This window comes from Tachypleus tridentatus, chromosome 9 (genome assembly GCF_004210375.1).
Source record: "Tachypleus tridentatus isolate NWPU-2018 chromosome 9, ASM421037v1, whole genome shotgun sequence".
Taxonomy (NCBI): domain Eukaryota; kingdom Metazoa; phylum Arthropoda; class Merostomata; order Xiphosura; family Limulidae; genus Tachypleus; species Tachypleus tridentatus.
The window spans coordinates 65,706,924-65,723,983 of NC_134833.1; the positions used below are offsets into that span (position 1 = coordinate 65,706,924).

Below are 17,060 nucleotides of genomic sequence, written 5' to 3' on the forward strand. Positions count from 1 at the left end.
ATAAAACGTGCTCACGTGGATGAAATACAAAACAAACCAGGTTTCGGTTCATTGGATTTTACTAAGAGATGGGTCGCCACGTTTATGTACAACTTTCGCTTTGACAATGCTATATCAGTAAGGTTTGTAAGACTGCATGATTGACATGAAGGAAAGCCTTTGGAATTTGTCACAAAACGTAATGACAATTTTCCAAACTTTAATAAATTATAAAAGGTTAATAGGTAAGTGAATGCCCTCATAGTCACGATAATAACCTAACGCAAAGACGTTTTTATTAAATCTTGTCTTCGCTTGATACGGAGACATTTTTGTAGACAGACTGTCAAAATTGTAGAACAGTCTTAAGCTGTCAGTTTACTGTTTTATAAACACAGCTTGTTATTTATGGTGTTGAAATTATTATGTTTCTAAGTAAAAAATAAAGACCGAATACACCTGTTGTCAGGAACTTCCTGCAACTGAAGTGAAGATATTAAGAAAAAGCACACAACAGAGAGGGTAATTAAATATCACACGTTAGCGATAATGAATAGTTCATTTATTTAATTTTCTCAATATATTTAAACTGGTAAAAGCAAAATAAACTTTATCATAAAAAGAGCTGTTAGCCTTTTTTTAAATATAATCAATCATTAGGTCCTTTTACTTTTTATTTCACAAATTGTATTGATGCTAGCGTCATCTACTGGACAAAAACAACAGCGCATACTGAGGCTGACAAAATTTGTTCTTTCTTTAGGTAAATTACTGGGGGCAAAAATTATTCGTCAGACTAAAAAGGATTCTGAAGGAAAACCTCACATCAAGCGCCCCATGAACGCATTTATGGTGTGGGCTAAAGATGAGAGAAAAAAAATCCTAAAGGCGTGCCCAGACATGCACAATTCTAACATCTCCAAAATACTTGGTAAGTTGTTGTTTTTCAGACCAACATACGAGTACTTCAGTAATGCCTATTTAACAGAATCAGTTCAAAATGTATACATATGGACGACATTGGTTAGTAGACGATCCGTAATAATCTTATAATTACATCTCATTTACGAGATATTTTATGTTAACTAGGAGCGAGATGGAAAGCTATGTCTAACACAGAGAAACAACCATTCTATGAGGAACAGTCTCGATTAAGTAAATTGCATATGGAGAAGCATCCAAACTACCGCTATAGGCCACGCCCAAAACGGACGTGTATTGTCGATGGAAAGAAGCTCCGAATTTCCGAGTACAAACAAATAATGAGACAACGTCGCCAAGAAATGCGAAATTTGTGGTGAGTAGATGAAATTATATTTATATATATATAATTTTTGTGTTTAATTTCTAGAGGGCTAGGAGGACTAAAATCACCATTGTATATCCCTGTAACTAAGTCCAAGTAACTAATTTTGTACATTTTAATAACGAAGTCAGTCCTAGTAACAGAACTTTGACAATTACTTTTTCTGTATGGGTCACATCATCTCAGTGAAAGTCCCTTTGGAAAAATTCAACTAGTTAATTTTAACACGACTGATACTTGTAGAATGTAGGTTGAGCGAGGTAACCTGGCTCGTGCGTTTTAATCCGATACTTTAAGCCCGGGGTTTCTATCCCACACACTACTATAAGTTCTGCTGTTTAGTTCATCGAATATCAATACTTTATATTTTTATTTATTGATTAGTATTGTACTTTAATTGTAAAACCTTTTTTGTATTATTAGCTTAAAATCTAGACTTAGGACTAAGCTGAATCGACTAAGCTGGTTTGAACTTCGTGAGATATTGTTGGGACAACGGCCACAAACATTACTGATAGCCATGGTACCCAACTGATGAAACTATACATTCTAATATTTATAAGTATAAGTGTAAAAATAATATACTTAATGAGCTTCACTAATGTCTAAGTTGATTTTTATTTTCACTCTACGCACATAGTTAATATAAACTGTTGAATCTACCCAATGTGACGTTACTGTGTTATACCTTAAATATTTTCTGCTACACAAATGGTAGTTATACTTTACGGCACATTAGAAAATTTAAATTGCTTTTGTACATTTTAGTGAGTGCAGGTACATTTCGTTTGAATTTTGCGCAAAGCTACACGATGCTCTAGCCGTCCCTAATTTAGCAGTGATAGACTAGAAGGAAGACATCTAGTCAATACCACCCACCGCTAACTCTTTACCAACAAAAAGTGGGATTGACCGCCACATTATAATGTCACCACGGCTGAAAAGAAGATTATCTTCGCTTACGAGTCGAACACGCTTATGCAATTAATCTACTCTTAACAAGGTACAACTCCCGCCATTTTTGTTAGGCTTAATTCTATTACTCTATACTTGTACCAATGCCACATCTAGTGAAATTAAATTTTTAATTTAACTTTCCCTGTGAGTACGGTCATATGGCTAAACTTATTTTCATCAAAACCAGCTGTATCATACACTTGTCACATTACGATTTACGTCTAGAATTACTGCTGCACATCGCTATGTAAGTTCTGATAAACCAGAAATGCTCTATATCTAAATCTACTCTCACGGTTTTGTTAGACTTGAGTACAATGCTGTGCAAAACCATCCACATTTTCCACGTCTTGTTATTATGATTTATTTTTAACGGACAATCCCTTTGTAGTATCTTCGTTTCGGTCATATTGCTTCTCTGTCCATTACACTAACTATATATGAGCCACAAGTTGATAGTTGCATTTCTGCAACTTCTACTAGGACTGAAATCACGTTATTAATAAATTCTGTCAATATTGACAAAAGAGCGGTGAGATTGTTACATAAAGTTTACAGCTACATAAGATTCTGTGGTGTTTAACAATATTAAGTTTTAAATAATAGAAAACTAAAGCATTGTTTTGATGACAATGAGTGAAAACGTTAACTTAAATAAACATCGTTTCAACACTTAAAGCACTATATGAATATATATTGCTGTACTGTACCTAGGTACAGAGATGGACACATAGGCCTTCTTGATTCTCCTACCCTGGTTCATCCAACGACTGTGACTTCCCTACTCAGTGACCCTTCTGTAAACACAACCAACTCAACCGATGAACTACAACCCTTCGTAACCACGTTGTCTGGGGCTACGAATGGTCTGCATGACGTCACCTTCACTATGGCCGCCGCAGTCTGTACTAGTACTTCTTCTAGCTCTCCTTCCATGAAAAAAGAGAACTCAATCTCAACTGATTCTGTCATGGCCGCCATGGAGACTTCGACATGAGACCTGCTCACCTTCCTCTGCACAGAGACTTAAAAACTGGGAGAACCGAAACTGGTGATCCATGGGACAGTGGGGCACGCTTGTGTCTTGAACATTATACAGTAAAACTGGAGCTTGCTGGTTTAAAGTGGGGCACACTTTGAATTTGTTTTGGGTCGTACAAGAATTGCTTGTGAGTGCAATGACAAACCAGGACGTAGTTCAAAGTACACTCTGAGTACGTTCAGTACAGTTCTATTATAACTCAGGAGAGAATTCTTTGTGCTCAAAGAAGCGCACACAATGTATCTTGTCAGATGTCAGACAAATAAACGAACTAAGTCTTGATTCCCGTCAAGGGTGTGGCCGAACATCAAATATGAGCCTTAAAAAAAAGATAGTTCGATTGATTGAATATTAACTAAGATCGTCCTTTTTTTCTTTTTTTCGTGGGTGTTATGTTTCTATAATGGAATTAATCGTATATGTTTCCGTAATAGAATTAATTGTGTTTCATGTATCAACGTAATTTTGACAAGTTCGAGTTATTAAAGATTCGAGCCACGACTAACAGTTCTTTTAAAGTTCAGAAGTTGTATTTAGGAGAGTATGGTTTATTTCACGTGCTCAAGATTATTTACCCATTCTCTAGTCTGTGATTGTGTCTTATTGGAGACACCTGGTGTGCTGTTTTGGTAACAGTATTTGAAATCCTGGACAAAGCTGTCAGTGGCTAAAGCTAACGCTGTATTGTTATATTGTGACATTTGGTTATAAATTGTATGCGAATTCTGTATTGAGGCCAGAGGGTAGCTAATATCAATAGTATATGTAGATTTTTAATGAATATTCAATCTCTATGTGTCCAATCACCAAAAGCTACCACAAACGTAACCACTTTTTTGTCACGTGACAAATTAGTAGTTCGTTTGTTTTCCCTTTGCGCTCCTTACATTTTGAGTGTTCGACATAAGTTCACAAATGAAGTGGCTGCGAGTATTGGTATTGTGAAAGTTTATTCTCTGACTTAGTTTCCTTCTCATGGAAATGTTAAACCTTTAGAGGAAGAGTTGTGGTCAGTGTACCAAAAACCTCATCCTGGTACAATTTTTACTAGGGCATTGAATAACTGTGTTAATATGTGTTAATTACCTTGTACTGTAATGTTTTGTAATTTTCTTAGATTAGAATAACACTTGTTGCATGTACAGATGCTGACGTATTTCATACAAGCTATGATTATAGTAGAATAATGTACAGATTTTTGGACTGACGGCGGCAGGCTCTTTATACCAGAATCTTCAGGTGTTTCCATCAGGAACCTGATTGAAATGAGTCCACGTGTACTAATTAGTGCATCTTTATAGATCAAAAATCGCTAGGCATATATACTTCCTTTGGAAAACCACCAGTTGTAAGGAGTTTAAGAAGCGACTGTAGGTAGCGCTCAATCAAGAAAGGTGGATGGAAGTGCCATATTCGTTATATATTTTTCACTTCGGTTCCTAAGAAAGGGGGGCTTTACCCATTGACAAAGGAGCTAGGTATGGGAAACATTTCAGGTAGTCGGCCAGACAATGTGACCTTTAGACGTCTACACCATTTTATGTTGCTTATTTTACAATACAACGATAATACCAATATCAAATTTATATTGCTATAAACAAATTATATCTTTAAAGACAGATCACGCCTACAGTGATAAATTCACAAACAAATTATCGAGAAGTTTTTGAAATTATTCTGCAGCGTATAATTTAGAGTTTATTTAGGTTTTTAAATATAAAATAAAATTTTTAAAAAATTAGCTTTAACCTGTACTTGGAACGACCTTAAGTTTTATACTGTGGTCAGTAAAAGAGGACAAAGTTCGTACTTCATAACGGGAAACTGGATCACCCATCTTTCATGAGTCTGTTTTTATTGATGTAAAGAAATCTTGTATCTCTTCTCATATTATTCTTCTGGGTGTCGTTTTTCTACAGTCTGTGCACTGAAGGAAAGAACACCCAGTGAAATTAACCCATTGCTCAATTAGTTTAGTTTTTCTCGTTGATTAACAGTTGTGGCATAGCCTTAAAATTTTGTTTGTTTTTGTTTATTTACGCATTTTTATGTTCCAACAAAAAATTAATAATTTTGAGTTCTTTCTGACAGTTTTCTAATCAATTCTTAGTGAGGCACAACACATTTTTGTTAAGCTTACAGTTGTAAGCAGTTTCACTAGGTGTGTAAACGTCGCTCTTTCTCTGGTACAATTGTATTAGAGACGTGATAACTTTCGGCATTTTTTTTTTCATTCCACTTAAATGTTCAGTATTTTGGCCAATGTTTTGGATTATTACAGCTCATTTCTTTATTTCGTAAAAAAAAAAAAAAGTGCGAGGAAAGTGAAAGAAATTACCGCATAAAGATTTCGACTTCAAACAGCCACGAGCACCAAAAAGGAAAACTCCTTGTGTATAAAAAATTGTTGTTTTTTACGTTGTCTTTACGAGTAAGTTTGGGTCTTGCATTAATAGATGGAGTATTTTTTATTTCTTATTGGGCATTGGTTCATAGTTAACTGCAGTCCAGAGGCCAGTTTCATATTGGTAGTGTGTGTGCGTGTGTGTGTGTGTGTGTGTAGTAGTAGTAGTAGTAGTCATTATTATGTTCCATCTTTCTTGTCTGAGGTGGTTGTGATGGTGGGGGGGAAGAAAATATAAGCATTAGAAACCTGATTGTTGAGAAAGTGAAACCAGTTTTATTTGTACGAAAGGAAAGATATGTTAAGATTCTTCATCGAGTATTTCTTTTCTAACAGAATTTTGGCTTCTTTATTCGCTCTAATTATCCTTAAGCCTTTTTTATTTTTATTTTGCCCAAACGTTAACACAATTAATTTCTTTCTCACCACACAAGAGTTGTCGCTCTTAATGTTATTTCTGGGAGAACTTACCATTAACTATTTGTAAATTGTAGTAACTACTATTAAAGTATATTGTTGAGTCATGTAGTTTTCTTGGTCTTTTCATGAGCTCGAAAATCTCACTCACACACTCGGCACTCATGATAATTATGAAGATATTCTGACAGAGCTGAGATTGTATCTTTGAACACAAGACTACGCCTACACTGATAGTTTCACAAACAAATTATCGAGAAAAATATTGAAATTATTCTTCAATACTTAATTTAGTTTTTATTTACAAACATTTGACAAATCTGTAATGGCAGTACATTAAAAGAAGCAATTAATTTAATTAATATTTAATATTTTGAATATATTTTTAAATATCCACAGAAACATTAAAAAATGTTACTGCTGACACTTCAGAATACGAACAAATACCGTAATATACAAAGTATATTACCAGAGAAAATACTGTGGACTTAAGTAACGATCGATGAAAACAGAATTTGAGATTAAAATAAAAAATGAATGCGGTCAAATAAAGATGAATATGCCATCTCTGAAAGATTTTTCGTAACCATATCGAAATGAAAATTGCCACCTTTGGGTTTTACAATATACACAATGTAAACACGCATTGCGTATTTATTACCGTGGTAAATATTTAATATAAAGTTCCATTACACACTTATTATATTGGTAAATCTTTATCAAAATGTAAACCTTTATTACATACTTATTACCATGGTAAATTTTTACTTCAATCTAAGAGCACGATCTACATTTGAATATCAGATATGTGTAGAGAATCATGACGGTAAGTCAGATTCTGATCGAATGTGCATCAGGATGGAAAGAAGCATCGTGTATAGAACATGCTGTCCTTTGCAGAGTGTAATTGGAGATAGACGTATTCTAAATGACAGTTGTTATAGGTCTATTTAAACCACAGTCTGGTGTTTCACTTTTCAACCCTGTCATATAATTTTGTCCAACGGCTTGTCAACATACCTAGACTTTTCCTGTGACAGATTTGTTATTGTTGAAAGATCATGATAACAAAAGCCTTTGAAGAGTCGGTTAGAAAAACGATCTTTGATAACTGCGCTCTTTCAAACAAACATCCACTAAATGGTCTTTAGTGATAAATTTTTGCTTTGCTCTTATCCATTATTTTGCAAAGTAACCACGATCAGATGTCTATAGCTCCTATTTCATCTAACAAATAATATGACCAAGCTGTTAAAATAAGCCAATAAATAAAATTATTCACTTATATGTAATTTGATGGTAATGGTTAACTAGAAAGCAAGCAGTGTAATTACCAGTAGTGTAGCAAAAATTTATCCAACTTTCTAAAGGCCATTTAGTGGATGTCCATTTGGAAAGAGCGTCTTTATCAAAGACCGTTCTTCTAATCAGCTGTTCAAAGGCTTTTGTTATTATAATTTTTCAAGAATGGCAAAACTGGTGGCACAAAAGTGTAAGTGTTACAAAAAATATCCACTCAACTATTAGAACAAACATAGGGGGTGGACAAACTTGAAATGGGAAGGGGTCTTGGCACTGACGATTGTGGTTACATTATTTCCTACTATTGACTATTGAAATAAAACTGAAACAAGGAACAATTTCCCTTACAATTATTCACAACTTTCTATTCTTCACTGAGAGGGGCACTTCGCTACCGGCTCAAAATTGGGGGTATGTTCCCCCAATGCCCTCCCCATCCTCTCGGTTTCGCTGCTTATGAGTGCAAAAGTCAATAGATATTTGAATAATAAGCTGTTTATTAGGATTTGTGATTCCGTAAGTTTGCAGCAGAAAACAAACACTGTTGAATTTTGTGGGAAAACCAACAATAACAGATATTTCTCTACAAAGGCAACAAAATATGTTGTTAAAGTGAAAACTAGGATCGGACAAAATTCTCTGATTCTTATCATTCCAGAGTAAACAGCTTTTTGATTTCATAACTTTATTTAATTAACTTTGGGAATTTGCGTATCTCTAAGCGAATATTTTTTGCAACCCATCAGTGCTATCAATCGATTTTAGTATAAAAAAAATTAGCTCAAACTCCTTTCTCCTGTCAGGTTTAGTTTTGTTTTTAATTTTAGCTTGTGCTTGAAACTTCCCAACTTTACAAGATGACAGGGCGCATGTATGCTGTCTGACATGAAACATAAAGATGATCTATGTATATATTTATGTGTGTGTATGTGTATATATATATATATATATATACATATGAACTCAATGAGCTATAAAAATACGTGTATATATAGCAGGTTCTGCTCCAAAAGGAACTTAAGTTGTGTCAAAAAACGACACAAACACACATGATTTATTTCTACTAGTTGCTTTGTTATAGATAAAGCATCACTGGGCTATTTATCATGAGAAAATCGAATCCTGAAATTTAATATTGTGAGTCCGAAAAGTGTCCCACGGGGACACACACAAATGCACGTGAGACGGCAATAAACAATTAACTTTTACAACAAATTAATTAAATTTAAAGTACTGCTGACCACTAAAATGTGTATAGATGGATAAAAAAATTGACTTATAATAATTAAAATAGAATATTAATTTCAGAAGAACATGATATTGACTCTGCTGATTTCTAGTCGTTTCAATTTGATCAGCTGTACGTAATCTATTTCAAGGACTAGAATACTGTTAATAGAAACTATCTTGGACATATAGCGATTAGTCAATCATGTTGTATTTAGAGAAAATCGTTCTTACTTTTTTAATGTACGTTATTCCAGTTCTATACTCTATAACTCACCAGTAGCACAACGGTGTATCTGCGGACTTACAACGCAAGAAACCGGGTTTCGATGCCCATGATGGGCAGAACACAGATAGCCCATTGTGTAGCTCTCTGTTTAATTAAAGACAAATAAACCGTACCCTGTACTGTCTTACAAGTGATGTTCAGGACCGAATTGATGTGATCTGTTTCTACCTGATCCCTGAATTTCATATACACTATGAAAACGTACGTTGAGAAACTGAATTCATAAAAACACGTTTTAGTAGTTGAGAAGAAATTAAAAAAGGAAAGTAGCTAAAACAAAAAAAAAGTTGTATGTCCAATTAAAATACGAGAAATTGTCTATACTCGTATAATGCAATTAGTTCAAAACAACGGCTGCTTTGGTAACTAGTACAAGGTGTTCGAAAAGTCTGAAACAACAGGTGGTTTCTAACTTCAGATATCTGACTGATTATGCCACTGTTAAAACACAAGAAGGCCCAGTTAATCCTATTGTTAACCTAAACTTGTACCAGATTACATGGAGAGTACGTGGAACACATTCTGTAAGGTTCTTTGAAGTGTGTATGGTTCCAGAGTATTTGGATACCATATAGATATGAAATTGTATGTTACGGTTAAACTACCGCATGTAATAATGAATGATAGCGTAACAGAAAAAGTTTCAAGAAATAAAGACGTGGATAAGTTGTGTTTCAAGAATACGTTATTTAGAAAAGATTTGTTTGTTTGTTTTTTGATTCGTGCAAAGTTACACATCTGTGCTAGCCGTTCCTAATTTAGCAGTGTAAGGCTAGAGGGAAGGCGGGTAGTAATCACCACCCACCGCCAACTCTTGGGCTATTATTTTACCAATGAATAATGGGATTGACCGTCATATCACAACGCCCCCACGGCTAAAATGGCGAGCAAGTTTGGTGTGACGATGATTCGAACCCACGACCCTCAGATTACGAGTCGAGCGCCCTAACCACCTGGCCATGCCGAGTCCGTGTATAAGGGATTCGGTAAAAGTTTTAGAACTAAATATGTCCCTATATAGGCATGTTTGTCCACACAAACTGTGCTGTGTTCCTTACCGATTTTTAAACTTTATAATCGTCACGATTTCTACATTTGTACAACATCGAGATAAACGGATAGAATAATGCGTATGTGGTCAACTACCCCCTTTCTAACAACGGTAAGACTGAAGGCTTATTACACTAAAGAAATGGAATTTTGATACTTGTGGTGAACATAGCACAAATGGACCATTCTGTAACTTTATATTTAACAAACAAGCTATATAATATTTTTGAGTAAAATATTTAGTCCATCGATGACACAACGGCAAGTCTGTGGGCTTAAAACGCTAAAAATCGGGTTTCGATTCTCTCGGAAGATAGAGCATAGATGGCCTACTATGTAGCCTTGTGTTTAATAAGAAAAGAAAACACAAGGAAATCTAATTAAGTCATTCTTTATCGAGTTAAAACTGACTTCCAGTGTGAAAAATGTACAACATTTTATCAAGTCAGTTGTGCTAAAATACACAAGTCGAATTGGTTAAAATTATAACTAGTGGCTTGATGAGCATTGGCATTGTACGAAAGGCCTCGTCGACACTATATAGGACAGTGGTTGACATAATGTATTCTTTACTTTCACTCAGATGTTATTAGAATTAGACACTCAAATGATTATCGAAGAGTATGAATGTATTATTTATTTGCATTGAAAGGCCAGTACAGCTGTAAGTCTACGGATTTACAACACTAAAATCAGCGGTTCGGTTCCCTTCGATGGACTCAGCAGATAGCACGATGTGGATTTGTTACAGGAAAATATATACATACACTTTTCACTGAGAACCATATTTACTCAAAATTATTTATACAAAGGTTCACATGTACCAAAGAGTAGCCTTTCGCCCCATCTATTGTCAACTGATTGAATTAATTCTTCGCTTTACACTCTAACTAAAAGAGCTTCTTGCAATGTTATTTCATCGTTAAAGATATTTTAAAACTGTCTTTTTAAATCAGGTTTATGGTTTTTAAACTATTTATCAATTTTTATATTTCTTTGAAAAGAAATCTTAAAAATTATAAATTTTCATAAATACTTATCAGTTGTGTACAAAAACTACAAAATATAGTTAAACTGGTTTGAAAACATATTTTTAACCACTGAGTTTCTTCGTTTTTAAACACAAAACTACACAATGGGCAATCTGTATTTTGCCTGCTATGGGTATCAAAGCATGATTTTTAATATTATAAGCCTTCAGAATCGGGAAGCTTGAGAACTAAGTGTGACAAAGATAGTAAAACATAAATAGAGATTTGTCATGATTGTAAACACGGAACTTCTCATTTTAAGCCCTGTTGTGATTGAGGGCTGGTGACGCTAAAATAATGGTTTCGATAAACGTGGTTGGTAGAGAAAAAGACCATTAATTGTGTAGTTTTGTGATAAACAACAAATGAACATAAATTCTAGTAAAACAGTTTGTTTATTATTAGGCAGAAAGTTATACAAAGAGATATCTCTGCTGCCCTCCGCAAGTATTGAAACCTGAATTTTAGTGTTGCAACATGTAAGATTTACCGTTTAGCCACTAGGGACTTACTAATATGATAGTAAACTTTTCGTACAGAAAAGTTTAGTTGTAGTATGGTTTACAAAAGACAATAATATAAACCAGTTTTGTTGTTGTTTTTAATAAATTGAGATATGTAACGGATTTACTGTTATATATTTTTTTAATATCTATCTTTGTTTCAGTTTAATATATATATTGAAATGTATGTAACTTATATTGTTGAGATTGTGTTGCGTGGGTCCAACCTGTTCTCTGGCTCTGTAGAGGATTCTCGAGCGTGGGAATCAACAATGTATGTTTTACCAAAATACTAGTTTATCTTCAAATATTTTTTGAACTTTCGAGAATCTTGTCTAAATAGTATAAAAGCTAACTATTGCAAGACGCGGGGACACAGTAATAGAATATTGTTTGGTCGGTATAGCCATTATACTATAAGCCTTTAAATCTCTAATTGTAATTGACGCTTATTAATCGAAAAACTACAAAATTCTGCTAGGAACTTTTATATATTTCAAACGTTACAAACTGTTCAACTTCAGTGAATTAACTTCGGACCTTAGTATTTCTACGAAGACATTAAACATCTTTGTCGGTAAAAAGTCAACTTGTAAGTGGTGTGAGGCGAGCCAAGAATAGACAGCTAGCTAGCTTAAGCGAAGAATGACAATATCAACTCAGAATTAATCCGCTTGTCGTGGACCTGGACCGTCGATAAAATATTAGTTCCTAGATTAAATAGAAGACTCAGTATATTTGGCAAAACTTTTATATAAACTATTTGCAATAACCGTTATTATAAACAGTATTGTTGTTTGTATATTAAAATACATTTGTATTAAAAAAGAAAATTGTGTGTATCAATTTTGCTGGCAAATATCATAAATACATATCGACATTCAATTAATTTTATAAATTCAAATTGTAATACGTAATGTATATAACATAATAAATCGGAGACTCGTCCAAGACAAATTATAATACGTAACAGATTACATGGACCTATAATTCAATTAAACATTCTAAAGCACCATTTAGTCAATATCAGTGTATGGTATTCTACGGATATGTATTGGAAGCATACTCACAACACGTAAATCCAAGCATTTCGGATCTTCTTAGGTTTGTTTGTTTTTTTAAAGTTTGTGCTAGCCGTCCCAGTCATCACCATCCACCGTCAACTCTTTGGCTACTATTTTGCTAACGAATAGTGGGATTGACCGTCACATTATAACGCCCCCACTACTGAAATGGCGACCATGTTTGGTGGGACGGAGATACGAACCCGTTCAGATTACGAGTCGAGCACCTTAACTACCTAGCCGTATCGGGTTCTAGTGAAGTTAGCATAAATAGTCTGTTTTGTAGAAGGTCTCAAGTAATATTTTTATCACCATATGTACTTTCAAACTGCCAGCGGATAGTAATATCCACACACACACACACACCCATAACGTTTAACTTCGTTCGTTTCAAAATCTAAGAACATCGTTTCCCTTACGTTTTTTAACTTAACGCATGTAGTGTCATCTGTTGTCAAAAATCTTAATAATTATCTATAATCTTGTTGAGCTTTGTGAAATATTTGTTTTCCATATTACTTATTACTATGCCGATTAAAAGTGGCTACATATCGGTTTGCAATACTTGAAAACGACGACAGTGGTTAGTACGAACATGTAGTTTTGAGTCTTTCACGAGTAAAAAGTAGAATCAAGCATCTTCATAGACTAGTTCTTGTAATTCATAAAAATCGAAAGCCACAATTACTTTTTTCTGTGCATTGTATGGAATGCTAAGCCCTTTACATAAAACATGTCAGACACCGTTTGACAATTTTCAGTTTTGTTCTATTCAAAAATAGTTTTGAAGGTACTTCTTTTTCAGTAACGGAAAGAGAACCATGAACCCTCGGATTTACAGTTGTTTGCTGGTCCACACCACATTAGAACAAAGGATTTACAATAATTGATAATTAATATTTAATAATATAGAAAGTGTTAAACATTGTAAACATAATAATTTAGGCCACTGAATGACTGATATATAAATGCGAAAACTATAGCCTGAAAAGCAATTGCTCTCAAATCTTTGTGGGTTTATAATATGTGTGCGATTTTCCCAATAGTTAAGTAATACATTTTTGTGTACCCCAAAAAAACATACACACACACACATATAAATATTGTTCCCAAAACCTTATAGTAAATGCGTATAAAGCTTGCATTCTCATAAAGATGAAAGTTATTTTCTGACGGTAGACCCTCAGTGACACAGCATTATGCCTGCAGACTTACAACGCTAGTAACCAGGTTTCGATACACATGATGGGCAAAGCACAGATAGTCCATTTTGTGGTTTTGTGCTTCATTACAAGCAATTCTGACGGTAAAAAAAAGAGCTCATGAGTTCGGATGTTTCTAATATTTTATGTGTTACAGTTTATAGCCCCTAGGTGACAGCACAATATAATACCAGTCTTGACCTGCTATATATTCTTGGAATCTAGGTATTTAAGCAAACGTTGGTGTACACGATAATTTACAGTTTGGACGACATGTTGGAATCATATATATATATATACGAAACAATAGCACACTGGAACAAACAGTCAAGTACACATCTCTTTGATATTCATATGCAGGTTTGTTTATTTTTGAAATTTCAGTCAAACTAGTTTTAATAAAGTCCTGATTAATCTTAGAAGAGTTGATTAGAAAATCACAAAACATTTCAGTGTGACAAAGATGTTGGAAAATGGCAATGCTAATTATTCCTTTGCTTCTGATGTCTTATTAAACTATTTACGTTGCATTCTGTGAGGTGACATGTAATTAATTGCGCAGTTATTTATTGCACTGGCATCAGGTTTGGTTTATTTTGAATTTCGTGTAAAGCTACATAAGGGCTATCTATGCTAACCGTCCTTAGCTTAGCAGTGTAAGACTAGAGAGAAGGCAGCTAGTTATCACCACCCACCGCCAACTCTTGGGCTACTCTTTCACCAACGAATAGTTGGATTGACCGTCACTTCATAACGCCCTCATGGCTGAAAGGGCGAGCATGTTTGGTGTGACGGGGAGTCGAACCCGCGATCCTCAGGTAACGAGTCGAGTACCTTAACCTCGTGGCCATGCCAGGTCCACTGACATCAAATGCCATCAGTTTATCCAATATGGAGATGAATACACTGTTCTAATAAGTTCATGTTCAGTAATGTAGTACAGAACATTGAACAAAAAACTTAGAAGTTGCTGAAACCTATTTTCCACCTTGTTAGCATTAGGACGACATTTGTATAACAGGTAGTTAAGGCATTCGACTCGTAATCCGAGAGTCGCGGGTTCAAATCTCTGTCACACCAAACATGCACGCTTTTTTAACCGTGGGGTCGTTATAATGTTACGGTCAATCCCACTATTCGTTGGTAAAGGAGTAGCCCAAGAGTTGGCGGTGGGTAGTGATGACTAGCCGCCTTCCCTCTAGTCTTTCACTGCTAAATTAGGGACGGCTAGCGCAGATAGCCTTCGTGTAGCTTTGCGCGAAATTCAAACCAAACCAAACGATTTGTATAAACGTATTAAGAAACAATGTCAGTGTTTAACAGTGTACAATAAACTTAAAATAAGGCTATCTCCAGTCTGCAAGTGCAATTATATTGTTTTACTTAATAATTTTCCTGTATGAAAATAATAAAGAAATATTACAAGACTAACAACAGTCTCAGCCATGTAGTGTGTGAGAAAGTCGCCAGTTTCGCAGTATTATATTTTATCTTTAAAATAAGGCTGTCTCCAATCTCCAAATACAGTAACAATTATTTTACTTAATAATTTTACTGTATAAATATTTACTCTGCACTATTTTCCATTGATTCAATGATTTTTGTTTTTAAAAAGAAATCATATGAACCTTTTCCATGGAAAAGGGGTAGGCTCGTCGTAATTTCATTTTTGAAAGCTGTCTTCTTTTTCTCTGATTGATTGTCCTCTTCAAAACGTTTACGTGTCTTTTCAAGTACCGTTTCGTCCACCGATCTCTTCGTGAAGACACAGTCTTCATCAGATCTCATTATTTTATCTAACTGTATAATAACTACAAGGTATATCAACCATACAGCTAGTTACTGGGATGGTTGGACTCATAAAGCTAGTAGTGTAATAAGAAATGGTCAGTTGCAAACTCTCTCTTTATTAACCTGAAGATGACCTAGGAAGGTTGAAACGTTGTTCTCTGCTTATCAGTAAAAGTGACAATACCTATAATCTTACTCCTTTTGATATTGATAGGGAAATTACCATGTTCGCTGATGATAATAAAGTTGTTATGTATAATTCGCATTCAATAGGATGCCGTTATTCTATAAAGGCATTTGTGTTAATTATTTTGAAACTTGTACAAATAAATGGCAAATGGTAAAGTAATGCACATTGATGGAAATCACTTCAATATGTTTATGTTTTTTTGTTGTTGTTTTGTTTTCTGATCATTTATTCTCTTAAGATTTTCTGACAGTGTATTGTTACCAGTACGAAAATAGACAAATATTTCGGTTATATCTACAAGAATGTTATAGTTCAAATGAGGTTGTTGTTTCTTTGTGTAGCTCTCTGGTTAAATCTCATTTAGAATACTGTCTTACAGTTGTGGTATCCTTACTTTAAGAATGATATTCAGTTGGAAAAGATGATAGAAATATTACTAGAAAGATTTCCGAAATGGAGGAGATGTGATAGGGTAACAGTATAACATGGATATATGCAGAGGTCACTTGCCACCCAAAAAACAGAATTTACTGTTATAAAATATGTATAGCTGCAGCACAGCTTAAACTAACCTTAGAAACATTAAACCCATCAAATCTGACTATGAAAGCTTGTGTATTAGCTTGATTGTAATGGCAAAACTTTGAAGGCAAGTCCCATGCGGTTTAATATCCTTAAAAGTATATTTTATTGAGAAAATTAAACACTGTATTTATTGAAGTGTTTTAAGTTAAGACTGATGCATCTTTTTTTTTTTTCATGTTTGATTGTAAGAGTTTTCACATTATGGATCATAGATTTATGATTTGCAAGCTAGAACTTATTAACACATTAAGGAATTTTCTATTTCTAACAGGTTGATAAAAGATTGGGAAAAAATGTTTTAACTGTCCTAGAAAATGGATCATGCAGCCATAATGCCCCTTTTCACTCCACTGCAGACTTACAATAATCACAGTCGTGTTTTAATATCTGTAGTGATGAGAGTACAGACAGTCTATTGTGTTTAGCAACAAACAATTAAAGGACTACGATGTAGTTCTTCAAATGTCATAAACGTTAACTAGTTTTAATACGTATTATACATTTTAGATGTATTATCCAAAGTTAATTGTGAAAACTTTTATATGTATAAGATAATGGCCAAATTCCATATACAGACTTCTTTTTGTTTACATGGTTCTCTGAAAAATTATTTTTATAGTTAATAAAAAAGCATCTATAATTCATATTAGTTTTTTATTTACATTTTAGAAGTGGTTAATTGTGATAATAACGTAATATGACAGCACTCGAAAGAGGGCGT

General features: G+C 34.2%; 1 protein-coding gene across 6 annotated transcripts in view; it reads left to right on the forward strand.

Annotated features, from left to right (window-relative positions):
• The window catches only part of LOC143225335 (uncharacterized), a 331,508-nt gene extending 325,296 nt beyond the window's left edge, over positions 1-6,212 (forward strand). For all 6 annotated transcript variants that reach the window (XM_076454555.1, XM_076454553.1, XM_076454554.1 and 3 more), the window contains 3 exons: positions 743-910; positions 1,069-1,276; positions 2,957-6,212. In XM_076454555.1, the coding sequence (XP_076310670.1) occupies positions 743-910; positions 1,069-1,276; positions 2,957-3,239 (659 nt within the window). In that variant the 3' untranslated portion in view covers positions 3,240-6,212. The remainder of the gene's footprint in view (positions 1-742; positions 911-1,068; positions 1,277-2,956) is intronic.
• The last annotated feature ends 10,848 nt before the right edge of the window (positions 6,213-17,060 follow it).